At 41.8% G+C, this 23,156-nt stretch overlaps 1 protein-coding gene across 1 annotated transcript; it reads right to left on the bottom strand.

Moving 5' to 3' along the window:
- Positions 1–6,716: 6,716 nt before the first annotated feature.
- On the bottom strand, positions 6,717–15,980 carry LOC139378813 (ras-like protein family member 11A-like). Its single transcript, XM_071121332.1, has 5 exons — positions 15,273–15,980; positions 14,398–14,454; positions 13,157–13,239; positions 11,367–11,537; positions 6,717–11,114 (listed from the first exon to the last, which is right to left on the bottom strand). Exons 1-5 carry the CDS (start codon positions 15,421–15,423, stop codon positions 10,812–10,814), a joined length of 765 nt encoding a protein of 254 aa, XP_070977433.1. The 5' UTR covers positions 15,424–15,980; the 3' UTR covers positions 6,717–10,811.
- Positions 15,981–23,156: the final 7,176 nt, after the last annotated feature.

Genomic DNA, 23,156 nt, shown 5'->3' with positions numbered 1-23,156 from the left:
GGGGTAAACCTAAAAAATAAAAAAAAGTAAAATCACAGTCTGGCCCTCAGTCATACCCTCACAGTCACCAGCTTACAATTGGCTCATTCATCCCAGTAACTATTCCCCAGGTTGTTGCTGTAAATGAGAACGTGTTCTCAGTCAACTTCCCTGGTAAAATGAAGAATAAATAAATAAAAAGCAGTGTAAAAACAACTGGGGGGGGGGGGGGTGTCAATGTAAATAATCAGGGTGACCATTTGATTAATTGTTCAGCAGTCTTCTTGCTTGCGGGTAGAAGCTGTTAAGGAGCCTTTCGGACCTAGACTTGACGATTCTTTCTACCGCTTGCCGTGCGGTTGCAGAAAGAACACTCGGGTGACTGGAGTCTTTGACAATTTCTTGGACCAGCCTGGTATAGAGGTCCTGGATGGCAGGAAGCTTGGCCCCAGTGATGTACTGGCCATATGCACTACCGTCTGTAGTGCCTTACGGCCAGATGCCGAGCAGTTGCCATACCAGGCGGTGACGCAACCGGTCAGGATGCTCTCGATGGTGCAGCTGTAGTACATTTTGAGGATCTGGGGACCCATGCCAAATATTTCTCATGAGGGGGAAAAGGTTTTGTTGTGCCCTCTTCACGACCGTCTTGGTGTGTTTGGACCATGATAGTTTGTTGGTGATGTGGACACCAAGGAGCTTGAAATGATATATTCGATACATATTGTATGTGTGATTGCTATTGCATTCTTATATGTTTCATTTAATAGACGGGTTCGGTGTTCACCAACAAAACCGATGTGTGCGCAACGTCGAGGCAAAACAGACAGGGTTGGCTTACAATCAAAGGATTATTGACAATCTGTAAACTATATTTTGTTCGCAAATGTTCATTGAAAACATAAATACATTTGAAAAGAGGGTTCCAAAAGGATTCTCCAGCTGTCTCCATACGAGAACCCTTTTTGGTTCCATATAGAACCCTCTGTGGAAAGGTAACCATTTTGGAACCCTTTTTACTAGAGTGTAGCAAAAACATGGCATAGGTAAAAAAAAGACTTCAAAACAAGAGATGATTTCAAGAACAAGATACACAGCAGGTTCTTGTCATTGTTGCTAGTAATCTGACCGCTCAGAATCATGACAACACACAGCCTTTAGCCTCTGAGTTGCGCGTGCGTCATTGTCGTGAAGTTGTCAACCTACCCTTCTATAGGCAGTGGTTGAAAGTGGACAGTTATCTGATGAGACACTCTTATTGACTGTCTGCTAAGTTGTGTTCCTTTATTCCTTATCTAAAACCCAGATACAGAAGTAAGCCCAAAGTCTTGTGTAGGGAAAAGTTGTGTGTGTGTGTCTGTGTGTCTGCATGTGTGCGTGTGTGTGTGTGTGTTGGGCGCTGCAGAGTTTGACTGATGGACTCACAGGTAATTCCAGACCAGCACACTGACATGAGTTCTACTCCAGGCCCATCTATCTCTCTCTCTCTCTCACACTTTCTTTCTTTCTTTTCTGCTGCCCTGCCCTTTCACTCCCTTTTGCTCACCACATCTCAATCGCCCTCTAGCTCTGCTTGTCCCCCTCTGCTCTGGCCTCTCTCTCACTCTCTCCCAACCCTCCTCCCCTGCCCCCTGCTCTCTATCCCTCTAACCCCCTCTCCCTTGGCCTTTCTCCCCCCCTCATCCATTTCCCTCTCTCATCCTAGGAGGTTAGTGTTTCTCTCTCTCTCTCTCTCTTTTGCTCTCTCGCTCTCTTTCTCTCTCCTCCTCCCCCTCTCCCCTCATCCCAGGCGGTAAGTAGCTTAGTGGTTAGAGAGTTGGACTTGTAACCAAAAGGTTGCATAATCGAATCCCTGAGCTGACAAGGTGAAAATCTGTCATTCTGCCCCTGAACAAGGCAGTTAACCCACTGTTCCTAGGCTGTCATTGACAATATGAATTTGTTCTAAACTGACTTGCCTAGTTAAATAAAGGTAAAAAATCCCAGGCGGTGAGTGTTCTCCTGGCCTCCGAACCCCCACATCCTGCCTCACCTGATAACGAGGCAAAGCGTTAACAACCTCGCCCACTCTAACACACGCACACACACACTAACAAGACCAACAGCTGTTCCATGTCCAGCAACACATTTCCTTAGAAGACGTTCCACGTTCCATGTTCTAATCCCTCTCATAACGAGCTCTCTCCCACCATCTATCATGCTTTCACAGACTGATAGAGGCATACTATATATGCTAGTTTACATGCTTTATTTTTGAGTTAGCTGATAACACCCTTCACAGTTAAAAGAGTTTGTTTTCTTTATTTACATAAAAATTAAAAAAAATCATCTCTCTAAGGGTTGCGAGGAGTAGGAGGAAGTTGCCACAAGAAAGATCTAAGACTAATCTACGGTTAGAATTCAGAGAGGGTAAACAGATCCTAGATCTGCGGGGAAGTTTCTGCCCCAAGCAAGAGCGAGGCCCATCATCAGAAGACAGGAAGTGATCCATTTTAATCTGTCAAGGGGAGTGGTCTCATTGGTTAATCTGTCAAATGGAGTGATCTCATTGTTTATGTTGTTGTCAGCGGTGTCAGTGGGACGTGAGGGACAGGAGAGAGCTGGCCAGTGAAGGATGAAGGAGGAGACCATCAACAACTGCTTATTAGGGTATAGGAAAGGAGAGGGTCATCATCACATGCATCTCTCTGAGATCCTTGAGCGCAAATGGCTTTTCTGTGTCATGTTTTGACTTTCTTTGCAGTAACTTCTGGGTATATACTGGTAAATTATCTTTATTGAATACTTTAGTCAGTGAAAGCATTGGCAATGTATCGTTTTGGATAAGATGTACCTTATTGTTGTACCAATTAGCCGCTATTTACTATTTTACACCTGGGGTTGATATATATTACTTTTACCCATTTTATAAGAGACTCATCGAACTTTAAAAAATCCAGGCATTTATAAATAAAATCCAGTCTTACTTTATCGAAGGCCTGGCTATAAATACCAGGCCTGGCTTCTTAGATGTTTCATACTGTTCTATTATTTCTAGTAATTGTCGTATATTATCTCCAATGTATCGTCCATGTAAAAAACCTCCCTGATCAGGATGAACAATATCTGGTAAACCGTTTTATTTCTGCATCACAATATTGAACTGTAAGAGGCCTCCAGTTTTTTTGATTTTTATATTTGCCATCCGGGTCTTGTTTTAATAATAGAAAAATCAGACCTTCCTGCTGAGTACCTGAAAGACCAAAATATCTATACGAGTAGTTAAAACAAGCCCAAACATGGAGCTTGATTATATAAAAAAGGTATGCCATCAAGCCTTGGGGTTTTTACAGACTGAAAGGATTCAATAGCCTCAAAAAGTTAATAAAAAGTTAATACTTTGTCAGTTGGCCTTTGCACTGATCTTTTTGTATGTTCGTTACTTTTCAATTTTTTTACTTTTTGGAAAGAATTCCTTACAGTAATCGTCATTGAGAGCGGGAGGGGGAGACGGAAAAGAGAACATCTGCTTAAAATATTTAGCTTCCTGTTTTAAAATATAATTTGGAAAATCTTAGACTCCATCTTTAGTAACTAGTTTTTGCTAATTATTTTTGGTAGTGTTACTGAGTTGGAGATTCAGGAAGAATTTGGTGCATTTTTCTCCATATTCCATCCAGTTTGCTTTATGTTTGTAATAGATTACGTTAGGTCATTCTTGAATAAGTTCCTCTCGTTTTTTTGTTTTTACTCTAACTTATTTTGTATCTTTGTAGTACCTACCTGTAGTGTTTGGCACATCTGTTCCTGCAATGCCCTCTAATGCTCATCCTGTGTATCCTTGACCTGCCGCCACTCCCCCGGTACTCTCTCCCTCTCTCTCTCTGTGTGGGATTGTGTGGGCGGAGACATGTGTGCTGGAGTCAGAGCAGATCCCCACCAGCTGCAACCTGTTCCACAATCAAGAACTACTCAAGAAATACTCAGCCCTGCCACTTCCACGCTGCCAGATCGTAATCTCTGCTCATTCTGCCCGCTCTGACTCTGGTCCCTGTCTCTTGTCCCATGTCTCATCATCCTGCGTCTCTGTCCTGGATTCCCCACTCTACTACTCCCTTGGATTCCCCTCCGGACCTGCTTACCCTGTCCCAACCCCTCTCACTCCAGCCTCAGCCTCCACACCTGGTTTCCACCAACCAGCCCGAGCTTCCCCTGACCTGTACTCCATCTCCCACCTGTGTTTCAATAAATACCTTGGTTACTTCATCCTAGTCTCCCCGTCTGAGTCTGCTCTTGTGTTCCCCTGTTCCACTCCACATAACACTATTTGTTAATGTATTTCCCTTGTTAGTCTTGTCTCTTTAGACAGAAATGCTTTCTTCTTATTATTATTGATGAATATTGAATGATCTCTGAAGGTATTTTTAAAGGTATCCCAAACAATAAGGGGATTTGTTGAACCTATATTGTTCTGGAAAAATTCAGTTATAAATGATTTTGTCTTGACCACATACTTTTGTATATATAATGTGTATACAGTGTATTCTTTGTGGCACTATTGAAACAAAGCAACTCAGATAAGGCCCTAGGCAGCCAGCCTGATCACTAGAAATAAACTTTGATTTCAGACGTTTGAAAAGGTCCTGAGAATGTTGATATGTGCCTAGTTCGGGTGCTCACCAAATTTTTGTAAAAAAATACAGGCCACTGTGCCACCGCACTTCACAAGCCGTGAGAATACGGATGGTACCTGATGGTAATAGCGTATAGTTTTGTATTATTATTCTGTTTTAAGCGTTCCCCAAACCATAGCCCTAACCCCAACATCAGGCCATGCCAGAGACCATTACACACACACACAGTTTTGTACAGCTAACCTTGTGGGGACACACAATTCAGTCCCATTCACAATCCTATTTTCCGTAACCCCTAACCCGCAGGTAGCCTAGTGGTTAGTGCATTGGACTAGTAACTGAAAGGTTGCAAGATTGAATCCCTGACTTGCCTAGTTAAATAAAGATAAAAAATAAATAACCTGTATGCTTACCCTAACACAAATTCTAACCATAAACCCCCTAAAAATAGCATTTCAACTTGTGTAGCCTAACAATATTTCTTCAGTTGGTTATATTGTGGTTTGTTTACTATTCTTGTGGGGACCAGAAGTCCCCACAAGAATAGTTAAACACGTCCACACACAGAGAGAGAACAGTTAGTCCTAGCTAGTGATATCCATGACAGATTTGACCCTGTTGTGCAAGCCCACTATTCTGAAGACAGGAAGATGCACTGAGCTAGAAGAAGAGGCTTGCAGAGCTCTTTTTCTATGGTGGGCTGGGGACATGTTACTACTGCAGGCTCTTCTTCTATAGTGGGCTGGGGCCATGTTGCTACTGTCTGCTCTTCTTCTATGGTGGTTTGGGGCCATGTTGCTACTATCTGCTCTTCTTCTATGGTGGGCTGGGGCGATGTTGCTACTGTTTGGCTCATCTGGTAGACTGGGTGGACTAAAGGTATTCAGGCACACTTGGAGGGAAATAAGAGTACGGTTGCCTCCCAAATGGCATCCTATTCCCCACATAGTGCACTTCTTTTGACCATAGCCTATTCCCCATGTAGTGCAATACTTCTGACAACCAGGGTCCATAGGGTTATGTAGGGAATAAGGTTCCATTTGGGAGAAAACCTCAAATATAACGTATCAGATTGTCCTGTTAAAAACAAATATATAGGTTTTTGTTGTTTCGCTCTAATACTACTAGCCAACAGGCAATTTTATGAAGTTGGGTTTAGCTGGCTCAGATAAGTTTCCAACCTCTCAACCTCATAACTAGCTATCAAGAAGCCATAAATGTGGAGTAGCTAGCTTGTCTAACTATCTTAGCTGGGATGCCTGCTGGCAAGATTGGTAAACTTTAGAAAAGCATGCAATATGTAACGTCTGTCGTTAAATGAAGACCAAGGTGCAGCATGGTGGCGTTCATGATTTTTAATCAACTGAACACCGCAACAAAATAACAAAGCAGAAAAAATTAAAGCCCACAGTTCTGTCAGGCAACAAAACAGCTAAACAGAAAATAACTCCCCACAAAACCCAAAATCACAACTTATATATGATCCCCAATCAGAGACAACGATAGACAGCTGCCTCTGATTGGGAACCACACATGGCAAAAACAGCAAAGAAACCGAAAAACATAGAAAACAGAAAACCTAGAATGCCCACCCTAATCTAACCAAAAATAGAGAAATAAAAGGCTCTCTAAGGTCGGGGCGTGACACAATAACTAAATATACTGAATAAAACTCACATTCCTTTCAATCTTTGACCAAGATTTTAGCAGAGAAGCATATTCAGTTTATTAAAAATAAATAAACACCACTCAAGAGGATACAGACAGCTCAAGAGGTATGCTTAGATATGCAGAAAATAAACATATGTTTGTCATAGAATGAAGCATAATGATTATGGCTCTGTATTGCAGGAAGAAGCTGTTTAAGGTGTTTTACAACCCCCTACAGACCACCCACCAGCCATCCTCATGTACTTCATGCCCTCTCGTGTGTGTGTGTGTGTGTGTGTGTGTGTGTGTGTGTGTGTGTGTGTGTGTGTGTGTGTGTGTGTGTGTGTGTGTGTGTGTGTGTGTGTGTGTGTGTGTGTGGGGGGGGGGGGGGGGGGGGTGGAAGTAGTCAGGGAGCTTAAATACTCAGAGACAGGAAGAGAAGGACATTAAAATGTAAAGAATCCAGTCAATGACTTCTCTCTCATTTTTTCTTTATTTGCATTTCTAAACTACATCTCAAACATCAGTGTCTTGTTTAATAGGGCACTCAGCGGAAAACTGAAAATAAAAAGGCACCGTTTCAGTCCATTTGGTCCCTAATGGGCATGACCCAGTATAGCGATACTCGGTCAGCCACCACTGTGAGATGAATCCTTGTACTGCCACATACTGAGACTGATTCATTTTATAGGTTAAAGGCCAGGGCTCAAGGGGTTAAAAGGTTTTGAAGTGTGTGTGTGTGCGTGTGTGTGTGTGTGTGTGCGTTTAGGGTTGGGGAGTTACATGTCTGATATGATTACAATTTTTGGGGGGACTGTAATCAGTTACGTTACCAGCAAAGACATTGTCTCACCTAGCTATCTTAATTTACTGCAGTGGGCTAAATCAGTGTCACAGAGTGGTTCTTGGTAGTCTTCAACAAATCTACTTTGAATCTATCTACTCACTCACATGGTTATGGGCTTAGAACACCTGTACCATGTCAGAAATAGAGTTGAAATGTATTAAATTTTCAGTTTGCATCCCGATATTACACTTTATATATCACAGAAGACTATAAAATATAACAAAGGGACAGATGTGACAAATATAAATAACGTTTCGCCCATGAGGCCACTATTTGGTCATTTGACTGCAGGAAAGGGTTAAAGGGATACTTCGGGAATGAAGTTTGTCAAGGAAGCCCTTTATCTACTTCACAAATGGTATTCATGAGTTCATCTGACTCTGGGGAAGTAGATAAAAGGCTTCATTGCCAAAATCCTGAAGTATCCCTTTAAGATGAATGCACCAACTAAGTCGCTCTGGATAAGTGCGTCTGCTAAATGACTAAAACGTACATGTAAAATGTAAGTGAAGTTACTGATGGCAATTTTGGACAGGTAACTAACGTAAACTCACCCCATTCCGTACAAATGTGCGCAACAGCGACATTCAAACTAGGCTACAAAGAAAACTATTGGGACTGTAGCGACTGTGTTGACGTCAACATCGGGGGTGTGAACTAGGTTTCTATTCAAGCGTTGATCGACATGGTAATGGCTCTATAGTATTGGAGAAAAGTTGAAAAAACGGACCCTCCGTTACATCGTGACGTATCATGCCGTAACGTACAGCACGCATATAGCAACTAGTTCTGTTTTACAATCTCTCTCCACCAGGTGTAGCACTTCTCTCATCGTTTAAAAACAAGAAATGGACAGTGACTGGGTAAGGGGGCGGATACCTAGTCATTTTTTGCGTCATCACTGTAAGCGATCATGACTCTCAAAGCCGCTGTTTACTTCTGAAGATCACTTTAGCACCGCCCTAAAAACCCGATTCAAATTCGACACAAACCTTCAAATAGGTATGTAATGACACATTATATAAACTCTTTCTATTGTTTATTTACATTTTAGAGGCGATAAGGTGATAAGTTGGACAGATCGAGTGAAAAAAAGCAATTTCGCCACACATCTCCTCTCCTTCTCACTACCACACATTAGTTTCGCTTCCCCACCCGCCATTTTTAAAAAAGACCCGGCGGAGCTCATTGCCTGCTTGAATAATGCAGAAACGGGCAGCTTAGAGATCATATCATTAATTGTGTTGGAAAGGGGAGAAATTGTGCTTTACATTGGTATTGACATTACAGTTGATCTGGAAGTATTACGTTTTTGGGGCGCTAAAATGAGGTTCAATTGTACGAACCAAGGCGATGTCCAAAAGTGAGTGAGTTTACGTTAGTACCTGTAAAGGATTACATTAGTACCTGTAAAGGATTACATTAGTACCTGTAAAGGATTACATTTTGAAAGTCAAGTGTGTTTAACGGAGGTGGTTGGGGGCAACGACCAGATTCGCAAAGAAAAATTCCAGGTGCCGAGGAATTTCTCATTATCAGAGCACTGTACCCCTGGCGTCCTAGTGTGTTGTCATTTCTGCGTCTCTCTTCTGGTTGTGTGTAACAGTCTTGCTTCCGTCCCTCTCCTTGCCCCAACCTGGGCTTGAATCAAGGACCCTCTGAACACATCAATAACTTGCCTCCCACAAAGCACCCACCTATCGCTCCACAAAAGCCGCAGTCAGTACAGAGCAAGGGAAACAATTACTCTGAGCGAGTGACATCACCGATTGAAACGCTACTAGTGCGCACCGCTAATTAGCTAGCCATTTCACACAGGTTACACTCACCCCCCCCTTTGACCTCCTCCTTCTCCTTAGCAACCCCAGCTGCTGGGCAGAGCCCAACTGAATGATCCGGGTCAACAGCATCAATGTAACAGTATTGCTTCCGTCCACTCTTTGCCCCAATCTGGGCTCAAACCAGGGACCCTCTGAATACATTGACAACAGTCACCCATGAAGCATCGTTACCTATCGCTCCAAAGAGCAAGGGAAACAACTACCTCAAGGTTTCAGAGGGAGTGACATCCTGGGGGAACTGGGCACTCCCTTACCTCTGGTGCAGGGTTCCCCAACTGGAGTTTTCTGGGTCCCAAAAATATATTTTACTTTTATTGATGGACATAAAAGATTCAAAACACCAGCAAATCAGCTCCAAGTGATTTTAATTTTGGAAATCCGTTCCAAAGTATTCCCACGCATAACAGAGATACTGTATATATGTGATTGTATACAAATGTAAACAAGGTTTGATATATTATATCTGTTTGGGAGTCTTGCGGTCTACAGCATTTGCGTTTTTCAAATTATTTGTAATTTTGTTCCGGCCCCCTGACCATTCGCTCAAGAAAAAAAATCAGCCTGCGGCTGAATCTAGTGGGTGATCCCTGCTCTGGTGTGTGTTAAACTCTGACACAGCAGATAGAGGTGAAAGGTCATGAGAACTCGTGGTTGCATCCCAAATGGCACCCTGTTCCATATATAGTGCATTCCTTTTGATGGGCCCTGGTCAAAAGTAGTGCACTATATAGGGAATACAGTGCCATTTAGGACGCACCCCAAGTCTCTCCCTTTCCAGACTCATATTAAAAAACACAGACAGAAAGATACATCTGTAGGACATAGAGCCTCCACATGTGTTACCTTAAAGAGGCCTGAGTAGGGTTGCAAAATTCCTGTATTTTTCCAATAATTCCCAGGTTTTTCTGAAATTCTGGTTGAAGGATTCAAAGTGTCCTGCTTATTCCCCCCTGATTCCAGGAATCTTCCAACCGACTTTTGCAGCCATAGGCATCACAGTGGTTTGATGTAGGATGGAGTTTCCCCTAAGAACTGGTCTGTGGTCCGTTTTATCTATTGCCTTCATGATGGTTGAAGTTAGGGTTGGGGTAGGGTAAACTGATCCTGTGGTTCGTGACTGTTCAGGGGAACCAAGCTGGTATAGATTAGTACAGACCAGGATGTCAAGGACTGTGGTTGAGTGCATTTTTTAGCAATTAAATTAAATTAAGCATGGCCCGTCCATTTGAAATGTTTCATTGAGAAAATACATAGGTTCAATCTCTAATGGCACTCTACTATAATATAGCCTAGAGCACAACCTTTGACCAGGGCTCGTAGAATGCCATTAGAGATAAAGTGTCCCTTCATTATAGGTAATCTGTGATGCCAACATCATTTTTCTTTGCCTCTGGGTAGAGTTTATTTTAGATGACATTATTTAAATACAAATGTATCAAAAGCAAGGAGAGTTGACTACTGCATAATCGCTTAGTACGAATAGCGATCTCAGAGAAGCCTACGAATGGTCCGTTAGACCTGTCAGTCGTAGTCTGTTTTTCAGTCTCCTCAGTCACCATTGGTTGAATCGGCAGACAGGCTTCTTGACGTCACATACCAATGAAGCCCACTCCGTTGTTGGAAGCGTTTGGTCTTGCTGTCTCTGAGCCATTCCTTCCGCAAGTGGAATATAGATTTTTCCTTATCTCAATGTTCCATTCCAATAGAATGAAATAGAGTATAGAACCGTTTATCTCTTCTCTGTGTTCCAATTGAAACTGTTACATTCATTCTCATACAATGACATCACAAGAGAGTCAACTGGGCTAAATCCATAATTCCAATTCTGGAACCAGAACTAGAACCGTCAGAACCAGAACCATCTCTTTTTTTCCATTATCATCACAGTGTGGTAGTGGAAGACTTCCCCTTGGAAGAGAGCACCTGTCGGAACCTTCTTTTGAGCTCTTGCATGTTGGGGGACTTAGGCCGGGCTAGGTGCAGCCCCCCTCTCCTCTTCTCCCCGTTCCCCCCGCCCAGCGCTCGGCTCACCTCGCCACAGAGGTGCAGGAAGGCGGAGTGGACCCCCTCGTGGTTCTCCCGGGCAGAGACCTCGAAATACGCACCACCCAGAGAGGCTGCCAAAGTCTCACCCTCATCGGCTGGCACCTGGCGGGCACGGAGGAGGTCACTCTTGTTGCCCACCTGGGAGAGATGAGAGATGGATTAGACCAATGTTAAGGCAAAGTCCAGAAATACTTCCAGATAAAATAAAGGTTATTGAGCCACCAGTATGACGAGGACATATACCGGGAGAGTTAAATATGACATATAATTTAATGTATCGCCATGGACACAGATGTAATAGATGGGTAACCGATACTGTATAGTTAAATACTAATAATAATAGGATCCAGCTCCCGTTACTAATAGATGTAATATAACGGTCAGACCCACCAGTATGACAGGTATATTCCCTGCAGGGTGGATGCGTCTGACGTGCTGGTAGAGAGGCTGGATGGTTCTATAGCTGCTGTGATCTGTGATGGAGAAGACCAGGACGTATCCATCCGCCCAGTAGATAGACCTGTTGATCTGCTCCTGACAATAAAGTCCCTCTGCATCGTCCTGGATGGAAGGGTGAGGGGAGGAAAGGGGTAAGGGGTAGAGGAGAGAAAGAGAGGAAAGAAAGAGGGAAAGTCAGTGGTATGTAGCTAGTGATGTGTTCATCCGAACTCCTACAGTAGTCTGCACGGTTATTATTATGGGATTATGGAGCAGACAGAAAGACAACACACACTCTTTATCTCAGGCATAGTCTGTTTACAAGACGAGGCCCTTGAATGGGTGGTGGAAGTGAGTTTGATAAATGAACGGGAGCCTCCCTTAGGCCTGGCACTGAATTATCAAAAACCACTCTAGGAGGGAGAAGAATAATTGAGATATGCCCTGATACTGTAACATCATAACTTCTTACTGGTAGTGAACTGGTGATGAACTGTAAATAAGATGTTTCCACTTGTTATATCCAGACCGGGATCAAATATATAAGCTACCGTATGTATGTCAAACACTTTTTTGCGATGGAGTCAATACAATGTAATAGTCCCAAAAGTGCAAACTGAGATACTGTTTTATTTACGGTTACTTTTTGTTTATTGAACCAGAAAGTCCCATGGAGGTCAGAAAACCTATTTCCCAAGGGAGACTTGGCAAGTAATTTAAAGTACTTGACATTTGAAAGGATTTCACATACATTTGACCCAGGTCTGGTTACATACACCCTTAGACTGTAGAGAGGACTATAGGAGTTACCTGTAGAGAGATACAGGGGCTGTGTTCCAAATGGCACCATACTCCCTATGGAGACCAGGGCCCATAAGGCTCCATAATGCCTGAGACTCCAGCCACTCTGTTATCATTTGGCAAGCGGTATCGGAGCATCACGTCTCGGACCAACGGGCTCCGAGACAGCTACAACCACCTAGCCATCAGACTGCTGAACAGCTAACCCTAACTGACTCCCTGCACAGACTTGTACCTGTGACTATTTGCACCTAAGAGACAATCTGCACCTTAGACATTATTTGCACTGACTAAGCAAAACCCTCACACACAAACACACACACACACACACAAACAAACATAAACACACACCCCAAGCACCCACACGCACTCACAACTCACACACACATACAACACAATCAATGTTGCTGTTCTATTATATACTATTTACAGTATTCCACTGTGTGAACAAGTCACTACCCACATTATATTTGTAAATACAGTGTAATACAGTCCATTATTACTATGCTATCTCTCTTATTACTTCTATTGACTCTTTTTATTGTTTTTAATGTTATTGACTGATGTGCTGCATTGTTGAGGGAGCTTGCACATAAGCATTTCACTACACCTTTTATGCCTGCTGTAAACTGTGTATGTGATGTGACTAATAAAATGTAATTTGATTTGAAAAGTAGTGCACCATATAGAAAAGAGTGCTGAATCGAAATCTGTTGTTCTGCCCCTGAGCAAGGCAGTTAACCCACAGTTCCCCGGGCCCCCGAAGACGTGGATGTCGATTAAGGCAGCCCCCCTCGCCTCTCTGATTCAGAGGTTGAGTTAAATGCAGAAGACACATTCCGTTGTACAACTGACTAGGTATCCCCACTTTCCCTTTCCCATTCCTTAATGTGCTATTTGGGACTCAGCCCTTGTGTGGAGAGAGAGAGAGAGAGACCGACCTGTAGAGAGACGCAGGGCGTGTCCTGAACCTGTAGTGAAACCTGTTCTCCATCTAGATTGATCTTTCTGGAGTACAGGGCCCCTGGGGACAGAGATAAGCAAAACATTACTGACTATGCACAATGGATTGCTATGCAACAAATGTAAAACCGATGTAAAATGTATAAGTTGCCTGTATTATTAGGGTGGGTGTTTACAGTATAAGTTAATAAAGAGAGACATTTATTGGGTAAACCACTAACGTCTCAGCATCACAGTGCCTACTTCACTGTTTAGTGCCCTGTATAGTGCCCTTCACAAGGATGCCGAAACGTTATTGTTTATCCAATAAATTACTGGGAGCCTATAGAGTGTGTGACTCCATTTATTTTTATAGCCTACAGTTAACTCGCCATTAGTCAGCACTTGTACTAACTTTTTTGGGGTGTGCGCCAGCTCAGGCTTTTCACTGGGTGTTTATAAGTGAAATTGTTTCTAAATGTGTAGTAAACTAGTATTGGGTTCTTACAAGGTTATAACAATGTGAAATGAAGAGTTCACGTTTTATTGTCACATGCACAAGTACAGTGAAATGCTTCACTTGCAAGCTCTACCCAACAGTGCAGTAATCAATATCAAAATAGTATAACTAATACGAAAATAAATATACATAACAAAGAAAAACACAAACATAACATACATATAGGGTGAGTGGCAATAACAAATGTACAAGATTATGCATATTACGCAGGGATACTGGAGTAATTTGAGATAGATATGTAAATGTAAGAGGGGATTAGGAGAAAGTGACTGGTTGCCATGGTTCCACCTGTCACCAGAGGGCAATAGAGACCATCCTAGAGACAATAACGACACTCAGGTGTGTTCTATTACTCATTCTGTATTCCCTGTTAAAAGAGCTGTGTTTTCTGTTGTACTTTGCAGAAGCTTGAGTTGTTTACTGTGTGCGGTCGTTTCCTGAGTGAGTTTTCGAGACTTAATGTTTGTTGTTTTTTCCAAGTGTACTGGGATCCTGTGGCTACCGTTCTTAGTGAAGTATTATGTTTATCCTTAACCACTGATTCCTCGTTTAGTCTCTTCTCTGCACCTGGGTCCAACCTCGCCACGTCACACCGGTAGCAGGATAAATAATGATAATAATAAACCGTATGGCAGTAGCAGTGGTAGGTGGGTGAGTGCATGGTTGGTGAGTGTGTGTGTATTTTATATGAACGGGACTGTTAAAATTATAAAACCTTACCTGTGTTTGCCTCATAGTCCCCGATGAACCTCTTAGTCAGAAACCTGACTATCAACGCTGTGAATGAAACAAGGAGAAGAATATAGTCTCCAATGAGAAACACCTTGAGAATAATAATGTAGTTGACTACATATTTTCACAGTTGCCATTGAAGAATACTGTACTCCTAGTTGGCATAGGCCAACAACATCCTAAACATGGAAAAATATCGATGTACCCTTGATCAAGGCACTTAACCCTAATTACTCCTTTAAATTGCTCTGGGTAAGAGTGTCTACTAACTGATTTAAAAAATACATATAAACACCTTGAGAAGAATACTAGAAGGCCACACATCTGTTATAGTCGCTGTAAGAGAATACTGCATGCTGTATATTTTTCACTGCTGACATGTCTGCATCCTAAACCAAATAGTACCCTCTTCCCTACGTACTGCAACTACTTTTCAAAAGTAGGTCACTTTAATTGGGAATAGGGTGCCATTTGGGACATGCACTGAGCCTGTCTGTCCTGGTCGAGTCTGTGAACGTACACGTCGCCCCCTGGCGAGATTGTTTACCTCTCACTGTTCAACTGGCACACTAGTGTGTAGCCTATCCCAGATACATAATACAATATTTAGGTGGAAATATTAATAAATAGACGTTTTTCCAAAATCGAAATTTGGATAGGCTATATAGGCTACTTGTATGGCCAATCCGTTTGTGCCAAACTGATGCAAATAAAGTATTTCCATTCTAGCATACATTAGGACCCGATTAATAAGCCTCGATAGATTCATTCAAAGAGTCGGACATTAAAAACCTCCGGACTTTCACGACAACGGTGCGATTCAGACTACTTTTGCACACTTCTCGTATAGCTTGCTCTCCTACCTGTTTTCCCCACGTTGCTCGCTCCCAAAACCACGATCTTGACGTTTTTGTTGGGTACGCAGTCTAGAACGGGATACTCCTGTATTGGAACTAGCAGAAAGTTGCTAGAACCACTATTCATTGTTGTCGTTGGGTCAACAGGAAGACGCATTTAGGAGTCCTTATCGGTCCAGTCTGGGAATGCAGTGCCTCTCTCTTCGTCTTCGTCCCCCCACTTCTAAAACAATCCTGAGCCTCGGGAGCTGAGGCTTAGTGTGTCTCGCCCATAATGATAACTGAAATTATAATCGTCCACTTTGGCTGCTACTCGAAACAATTCTAACTACCACTTGTAGTTCCACTACATTGAGTGCGCAACAAGTTGACAGAATCCAGTTATTTTGGCGCACCCTGACCAGAACCGTTATTTGACCGTAGGTTTTATATTGTCCCGGTTATTTCACGTTGGCTAAGTATACCGAGACAGAGCACAGCAAATAGTCCACATAAGCCAAAGGGGTTAGAGTAGCCTAGACAAGTCTATCCCTCCTGTTCCAGAGCCCGCAGCAGTGGTTCGTCTAGTGATAGAAGAGAGACAAGTCTATCCCTCCTGTTCCAGAGCCCGCAGCAGTGGTTCGTCTAGTGAGAGAAGAGAGACAGAGCAGCCGGAGAGGGATGAGAGAGAAGAATGAGTAGGCTAGAGTTGCTGAAGAGGCACAACTCCGAACTGAAATACGTGTTTTTGTCTCACAAATGGCACCCTATTCCGTAGCCTATATAGTGCACTACTTCAGACCAGAATCCTATTGGTCCCTGGACCAAAGTAGTGCACTATATAGGGAATAGGGTGCCATGTAGGATCCATATACTTCACCAACTCAAGGTGTCATAAAAAAAAATGCACACCCCTCCCCAACATAAAACAATATATTCACACCACCCTTCCCTTGTACTGTAAAATAAATGTAACACCCTCCCGCCTCACAGAATTAACTCAAAATTATGTTAATACTCACAAATAAGCTCTCGAGTGGCACAGCTGTCTAAGGCAGCTCAGTGCAAGAGGTGCCACTGCAGTCCCTGTTTCAAATCTAGGCTGCATCACATCTGGCGGCGCACAATTGGCCCAGCGTCGTCTGCGTTTGGCTGGGCTATACTCAGCCTTGTCTCTGGATGGTAAGTTGGTGGTTGAAGATATCCCTCTAGTGGTGTGGGAGCTGTGCTTTGGCAAAGTGGGTGGGGTTATATCCTGCCTGTTTGGCCCTGTCCGGGGGTGTCCTCGGATGGGGCCACAGTGTCTCCTGACCCCTCCTGTCTCAGCCTCCAGTATTTATGCTGCAGTAGTTTATGTGTCGGGGGGCTAGGGTCAGTCTGTTATATCTGGAGTACTTCTCCTGTCCTATTCGGTGTCCTGTGTGAATTTAAGTGTGCTCTCTCTAATTCTCTCTTTCTCTCTTTCTTTCTCTCTCTCGGAGGACCTGAGCCCTAGGACCATGCCCCAGGACTACCTGACATGATGACTCCTTGCTGTCCCCAGTCCACCTGGCCGTGCTGCTGCTCCAGTTTCAACTCTTCTGCCTTATTATTATTGGACCATGCTGGTCATTTATGAACATTTGAACATCTTGGCCATGTTCTGTTATAATCTCCACCCGGCACAGCCAGAAGAGGACTGGCCACCCCACATAGCCTGGTTCCTCTCTAGGTTTCTTCCTAGGTTTGGGCTTTTCTAGGGAGTTTTTCCTAGCCACCGTGCTTCTACACCTGCATTGCTTGCTGTTTGGGGTTTTAGGCTGGGTTTCTGTACAGCACTTTGAGATATCAGCTGATGTACGAAGGGCTATATAAATACATTTGATTTGATTTGGGGTAGGCCGTCATTGCAAATTATAATTTGTTCTTAACTGACTCGTCTAGTTAAATGAAGGAAAAAATAACAATACCACAGTTGATGCCACACAGAGCTACGGGCCAGAAGGTTGAGGGTTCGTCAACGACCGCAGTTGAGCTCACGCTCCCTGACTGTTTCATTACTTCACGATCAGAGCCGATTACAGAGAATGGTCAACTAGGAGGGAGTCAGATTATCATCATATTGTTGCCATATTTATAATTATATAAAATAGATGCAACACATTTTACCCCAATAGGTTTCTGTGCAAATCCACCACGCAACCGATAAACAAAACATTCCGACGTCAGACACTTCAATAACATGGTTTCTGTTTTCAACACCACAACAAATAGACTATGTCAATCTAGACAAATAGAAAATACATCCCTCCTTTCCTTGAAGGTTTACCAAGTATCGAAGGCTTGGTTTGACAATCTCCGAATGTCATGACATTTTTTGGTGTATTGTAACAGGTGTCTCTTTCACCAATTTGCCAGTGCACAGTTTGGATTGATTGATTTATTTTATTTGTCAACAAATAAAAAATACTACAGTACCAGTCAAAAGTTTGGACACATTCAAGAGTTTTTAGAATAATAGTAAATACATCAAAACTATAAAATAACAGATGTGGAATCATGTAGTAAGCCAAAAAGTGTTAAACAAATAAATATATTTTATATTCTTCAAAGTAGCAACTCTTTGCTAGATACTCTAATGCGCTGTACTTGTCCTCTTGCTCAGTTGTGCACCGGGGCCTCTCACTCCTCTTTCTCTTCTGGTTAGAGCCAGTTTGCGCTGTTCTGTGAAGGGAGTAGTACACAGCGTTGCATATCTTCAGTTTCTTGGCAATTTCTTTAATGGAAAAGTCTTCATTTCTCAGAACAAGAACAGACTGATGAGTTTCAGAATTAAGTTATTTGTTTCTGGCCATTTTGAGCCTGTAATCGAACCCACAAATGCTGATGCTCCAGATACTCAACTAGTCTAAAGAAGGACAGTTTTATTGCTTCTTTATCAGAACAACAGTTTTCAGCTGTGCTAACATTGCAAAAGGGTTTTCCAATGATCAATTATCCTTTTAAAATTATACACTTGGATTAGCTAGCACAACGTGCCATTGGGACACAGGAGTGACGGTTGCTGGTAATGGGCCTCTGTACGCCCATGTAGAAATTCCACTAAAAAAATCAGCCGTTTCCAGCTACAATAGTCATTTACAACATTAACAATGTCTACACTGTATTTCTGATAAATTTTATGTTATTTTAATGGACAATTTTGTTTTGCTTTTCTTTCAACAATAAGGTCATTTCCAAGTTACACTACCGTTCAAAAGTTGGGGGTATGTCCCAGCCTACGTCTTCAGGTAATAATTTCAGGTAATAAATTCAATGCAGTTTTTAGCCTTATATTTAGCTAATGAATGATGTGCTATGCATAAGCTTCTAATGTATAGCCTCTGTATCTTGCGCTATATGCACCAGGTGCTCTGCTGTCCTCTCTCTTTAGCTCTTGGAGTCTTTTGGAGTCTTAGGAAAAGCTAGACTAGAAATAGCTTGCTGGAATAATTTATTTGTAGCATTTCTTATACTAATAGACTATTGGAAGAGGGATGCAAGCTCTTGTTTGGTGAATGTTAAGTACCTCAGCCAATAGAACTCACAGCCACGGGCCGGGAAGTTTGAAAGAATTGAGAATTGGGGAGTTTGAAAGAAGAGAGAATGCAGAATGGCTAGAGCAGTTCTTTGTTCAGACCTGTAACCATCCAATCTTTGTGAAGAGAAAAGAAAGCCATCGGCATCTTATTCTATATTATAAACTGGGTGGTTCGAGCCCTGAATGCTGATTGGCTGAAAGATGTGGTATAAATAACATTTAAAATTTAAAATCAGACTGTATAACACCTGTATGACAAAACATTAATTACTTTGGTAACCAGTTTATAATAGCAATAACGCACCTTGGGGTTTTGTGGTATATGGCCATTACATCACGGCTAAGGGCTGTATCCAGGCATACCGCATTGCGTTGTGCATAAGAACAGTCCTTAGCCACGGTATATTGGTCATATACCACACCCCCTCAGGACTTACTGCTTAATTATTCAAGCATGTCATTACAATGATGAAGATCAGGACAAATAAACATTTAACTTAGGGTAACTGTTGAAAGTGAGGAAGGAATGAAGCAACAAAAGAGAAAGAGGAGGTAGGCATGCCACACAACATTAGGGGAATTATTATGAAAAGGTGTGCATGTGTCAGAGTACTAATTATACAAATGTAAAATAAGCCCTATTATATTTCCAAATTAAAATCTAAATCGCTAGCCTAAAATTGTAACTTTGTAGGCACATATCCTGCACCAGCATCATATGTTTTCTCCCAGGTTCATGGTTTGAAAGAGGTGTGTAACTGCAGTCCATTTACAGTACCAGTCAAAAGTTTGGACACACCTACTCATTCAAAGGTTTTTCTTTATTTTTACTATTTTCTACATTATAATAAAATAGTGAATATTTCAAAACTGTGAAATAACACAAATGGAATCATGTAGTAACCAAAAAAGTGTTAAACAAATGAAAATATATGTTAGATTCTTCAAAGTAGCCACCTGTTGCCTTGATGATATAGGGGTGGTATACAAAAGATAGCCCTATTTGGTAAAGACCAAGTCCATATTATGGCAAGAACAGCTCAAATAAGCAAATAGAAATGAAAGTCCAACATTACCCTAAGACATGAAGGTCAGTCAATCCAGAAAATGTCAAGAACTTTGAAAGTGCAGTCGCAAAAACCATCAAGTGCTATGATGAAACTGGCTCTCATGAGGACCGCCACAGGAAAGGAAGACCCAGAGTTACCTCTGCTGCAGAGGATAAGTACATTAGAGTTACCAGCCTTAGAAATTGCAGTCCAAATAAATGCTTCCCAGAAGTCAAGTAACAGACACATCTCACCATCAACTGTTCAGAGGAGACTGCGTGAATCAGGCCTTCATGGTTGAATTGCTGCAAAGAAACTACAACTAAAGGACACCAATAAGAAGAAGAGACTTGTTGGGCATAGAAACACGAGTAATGGACATTTGACCTGTGGACATCTGTCCTTTGGTCCGATGAGTCCAAATTGGAGATTTTTGGTTCCAATCACTGTGTCTTTGTGAGACGCAGAGTAGGTGAACGGATGATCTCTACATGTGTGGTTCCCACCGTGAAATATGGAGGAGGAGGTGTGATGGTGTGGGGGTGCTTTGCTGGTGACACTGTTTGTGATTTATTTATAATTCAAGGCACAATTAACCAGCATGGTTACAACAGCATTCTGCAGCGATAGGCCATCCCATCTGGTTTCCGCTTAGTGGGACTATCATTTGTTTTTCACCAGGACAAAGACCAAAAACACACCTCCAGGCTGTGTAAGGGCTATTTGACCAAGAAGGAGAGTGATGGTGTGCTGCATCAGATAACCTGGCCTCCACAATCACCTGACCTCAACTCAATTGAGATGGTTTGGGATGAGTTGGGCCACAGAATGAAGAGAAAGCAGCCAATATGTGCTCAGCATTTGTGGGAACTCATTCAAGACTGTTGGAAAAGCATTCCAGGTGAAGCTGGTTGAGAGAATGCCAAAAGTGTGCAAAGCTGTCATCAAGGCAAAGGGTGGCCACTTTGAAGAATATAACATACATTTTCATTTGTTTAACACTTTTTGGCTTACTACATGATTCCATATGTGTCATTTCATAGTGTTGATGTCTTCACTATTATTCTACAATGTACAGTAGAAAATAGTAAAAATAAAGGAAAACCCTTGAATGAGTAGGTGTCCAAACTTGTGACTGGTACTGTAATACAGTATAATACAGTACAGTAATACAGTCCACACTCCAAAAGATTAACTTGCTGGAGCTAGTTTCATTTACTTACCCAATGGAATGGAACATTTGTAAAATGCAGGGCAAATATTCACCTTGATCTGTAGCTTATTCTTTAGATATTTGGGGCTGCTGGTGAACCATGATGTTTTGGGGCTGCTGGTGAACCATGATGTTTTGGGGCTGCCATGGAACCGTGATGTTTTGGGGCTGCTGGTGAACCATGATGTGCAGGCATAATCAAAGTGACACTGGACTAGCACACCTGCCACAGTCTTTAGGATGTCTATAGCTAGGTTTTCATCAAATTGGCAACATATTTTTATGTGAATATTCTAAAATCTGCATGTAAAGCGCATTATGAGCAAAAAAAGATATAGCTTGTATAAAGAAAGGAAGAGAAGCTTTAGGCCTATCCCCAGAGAGATAGTGATATTCTAGCAGCATGCGACCACACTGACTGAGTCTGCTATATAGTTATAGACTTACAGAAGAAGGTTCATTGGTTAATTTTTGATTGGCATATTTTGTATAAAGATAAGCATTATATTGTTAGATGATAGGAGAAACTCTGGTAGGCCTGAAACATTCTTCCTTAACTCCATTTCAACTGTCAGAGGTAGTTGGAGCATCGGTGAGGCACTGCCTTCCTATCATAGGCTTGCAGTTGCTAAAGCTTAATAATGGCCACACCACACCAAATCTTCACAAAAATGTATAAACTTTATTAGGATAATATCAAAAGCAGGCTATTATATTGCGGCAAACACAGCATTACAGTTGGTACTTAATTTAGCCAAAGAAAATGCTCAACATAATGAAACAAAACAATTGCGAACTGGTTTAAACCTTCCCAAAAGTTTAGAACAGGCAATATTGCAGCAATTAGCAATAAATGCAAGTGCCTACCATACCCAACAAATGACAGAAATAGGCTGATGTTATTTATTTTACAACAGACCTAGTTAAAACCTATTTTAAACTAAATATGGAGCACACAAAGTAATTTAATTTAGCCAATGAAAATGTCTTAACAAAATTAAACAGGACAGGTTTTGCATATTTAAAAACTGGTTTCAATTAATAAATAGTCTTAAAATAATAACAATTATATACAGTAAAAATAATGATTCAAAAAATTATAAATAAAGGTAAGTTTCAAAATTCCATCCTTCCTGAATAGGGAGTTGCACAGTAGCCTGCATTTGGCCTGAACAACCTTCTAATCTTCCACTACAATATTAAAACATATATTAAATTAGCCTTGTAAGCTATGATAGACAGCCTCTCCTAGACAATTTGGCCTACCACAATTTTATTTATTGGCATTTCATTTTTTTATCAGCCAAAAGCCAGAATTACTAAGGTAAACCCTGGAGCATTTCCCAATCAGAGTTTTGGTTTTGTTACATTTTTTTTTGTTGCATAGGTATAGTGAATGTGCCCACTCTGGTATTGCCATGTTGTGCTCTAGCCAACAGCTTGCAGATACAGTGCAGGTATAGCCTACCACACAATGAGATTATTATGGACAAAAGTGCTAGATTATTTTTACCTGTCAAATGGCAGCCAAGCATCGATCATCATGTCACCAGAATAAAACCTATTGAAAGGAGCATCGACCTCATCACTGTGCACTTTCACCACCCTCTGAAGTTCATTATAATTGATTTCATCTGTAGCCTAATAAATTCCATGCTTTTTCATGACATCTTGACATTTTTTTATTGCATAAAAAGGTTGAATGGAAACCTGGTTAATGTCAAGCCATTTTGAGGATGCTGAAGTTATATTTTGGATGAATGTACGTATGCCTACAGGAGACTATTGAAGTAGCCTAATCAGATTAAAACACCGTGACTGGTTGTGTTGATGTCACATATAAAAGGTAATACATTTTAAAAGTGAAATGATAAATATTTAGGCTATATTAAAGCATTAGGTTCTCGGTGCGCGAGGAATAGCCATTTGGATTGGAGAGGAGGCAGAGCACATGTTAAGCTTTCCTGAATAACTGGGCCTGCCAGGAGCATATGTGGCACATTATTATGGGAGGACTTGGGATAATGATGATCTGAAACAGACAAGGATTCTTCTGATACTTTTACTTCAGTATCAGAAGTAAAAAATAC

Source organism: Oncorhynchus clarkii, chromosome 21 (genome assembly GCF_045791955.1).
Source record: "Oncorhynchus clarkii lewisi isolate Uvic-CL-2024 chromosome 21, UVic_Ocla_1.0, whole genome shotgun sequence".
NCBI classification, from domain to species: domain Eukaryota; kingdom Metazoa; phylum Chordata; class Actinopteri; order Salmoniformes; family Salmonidae; genus Oncorhynchus; species Oncorhynchus clarkii.
This window is presented reverse-complemented; position numbering and strand designations above follow the sequence as displayed.

What these genes read in the sequence shown, in the direction of transcription:
- LOC139378813 (XM_071121332.1), bottom strand. Translation starts at nt 15,423, where the DNA reads ATGCGTCTTCCTGTTGACCCAACGACAACAATGAATAGTGGTTCTAGC. An exon ending in GAGCAACGTGGGGAAAACAG is followed by an intron (nt 14,455 to 15,272) that starts GTAGGAGAGCAA and finishes TTTCATTCACAG; the next exon opens with CGTTGATAGTCAGGTTTCTG. An exon ending in CGCCCTGCGTCTCTCTACAG is followed by an intron (nt 11,538 to 13,156) that starts GTCGGTCTCTCT and finishes CCTTCCATCCAG; the next exon opens with GACGATGCAGAGGGACTTTA.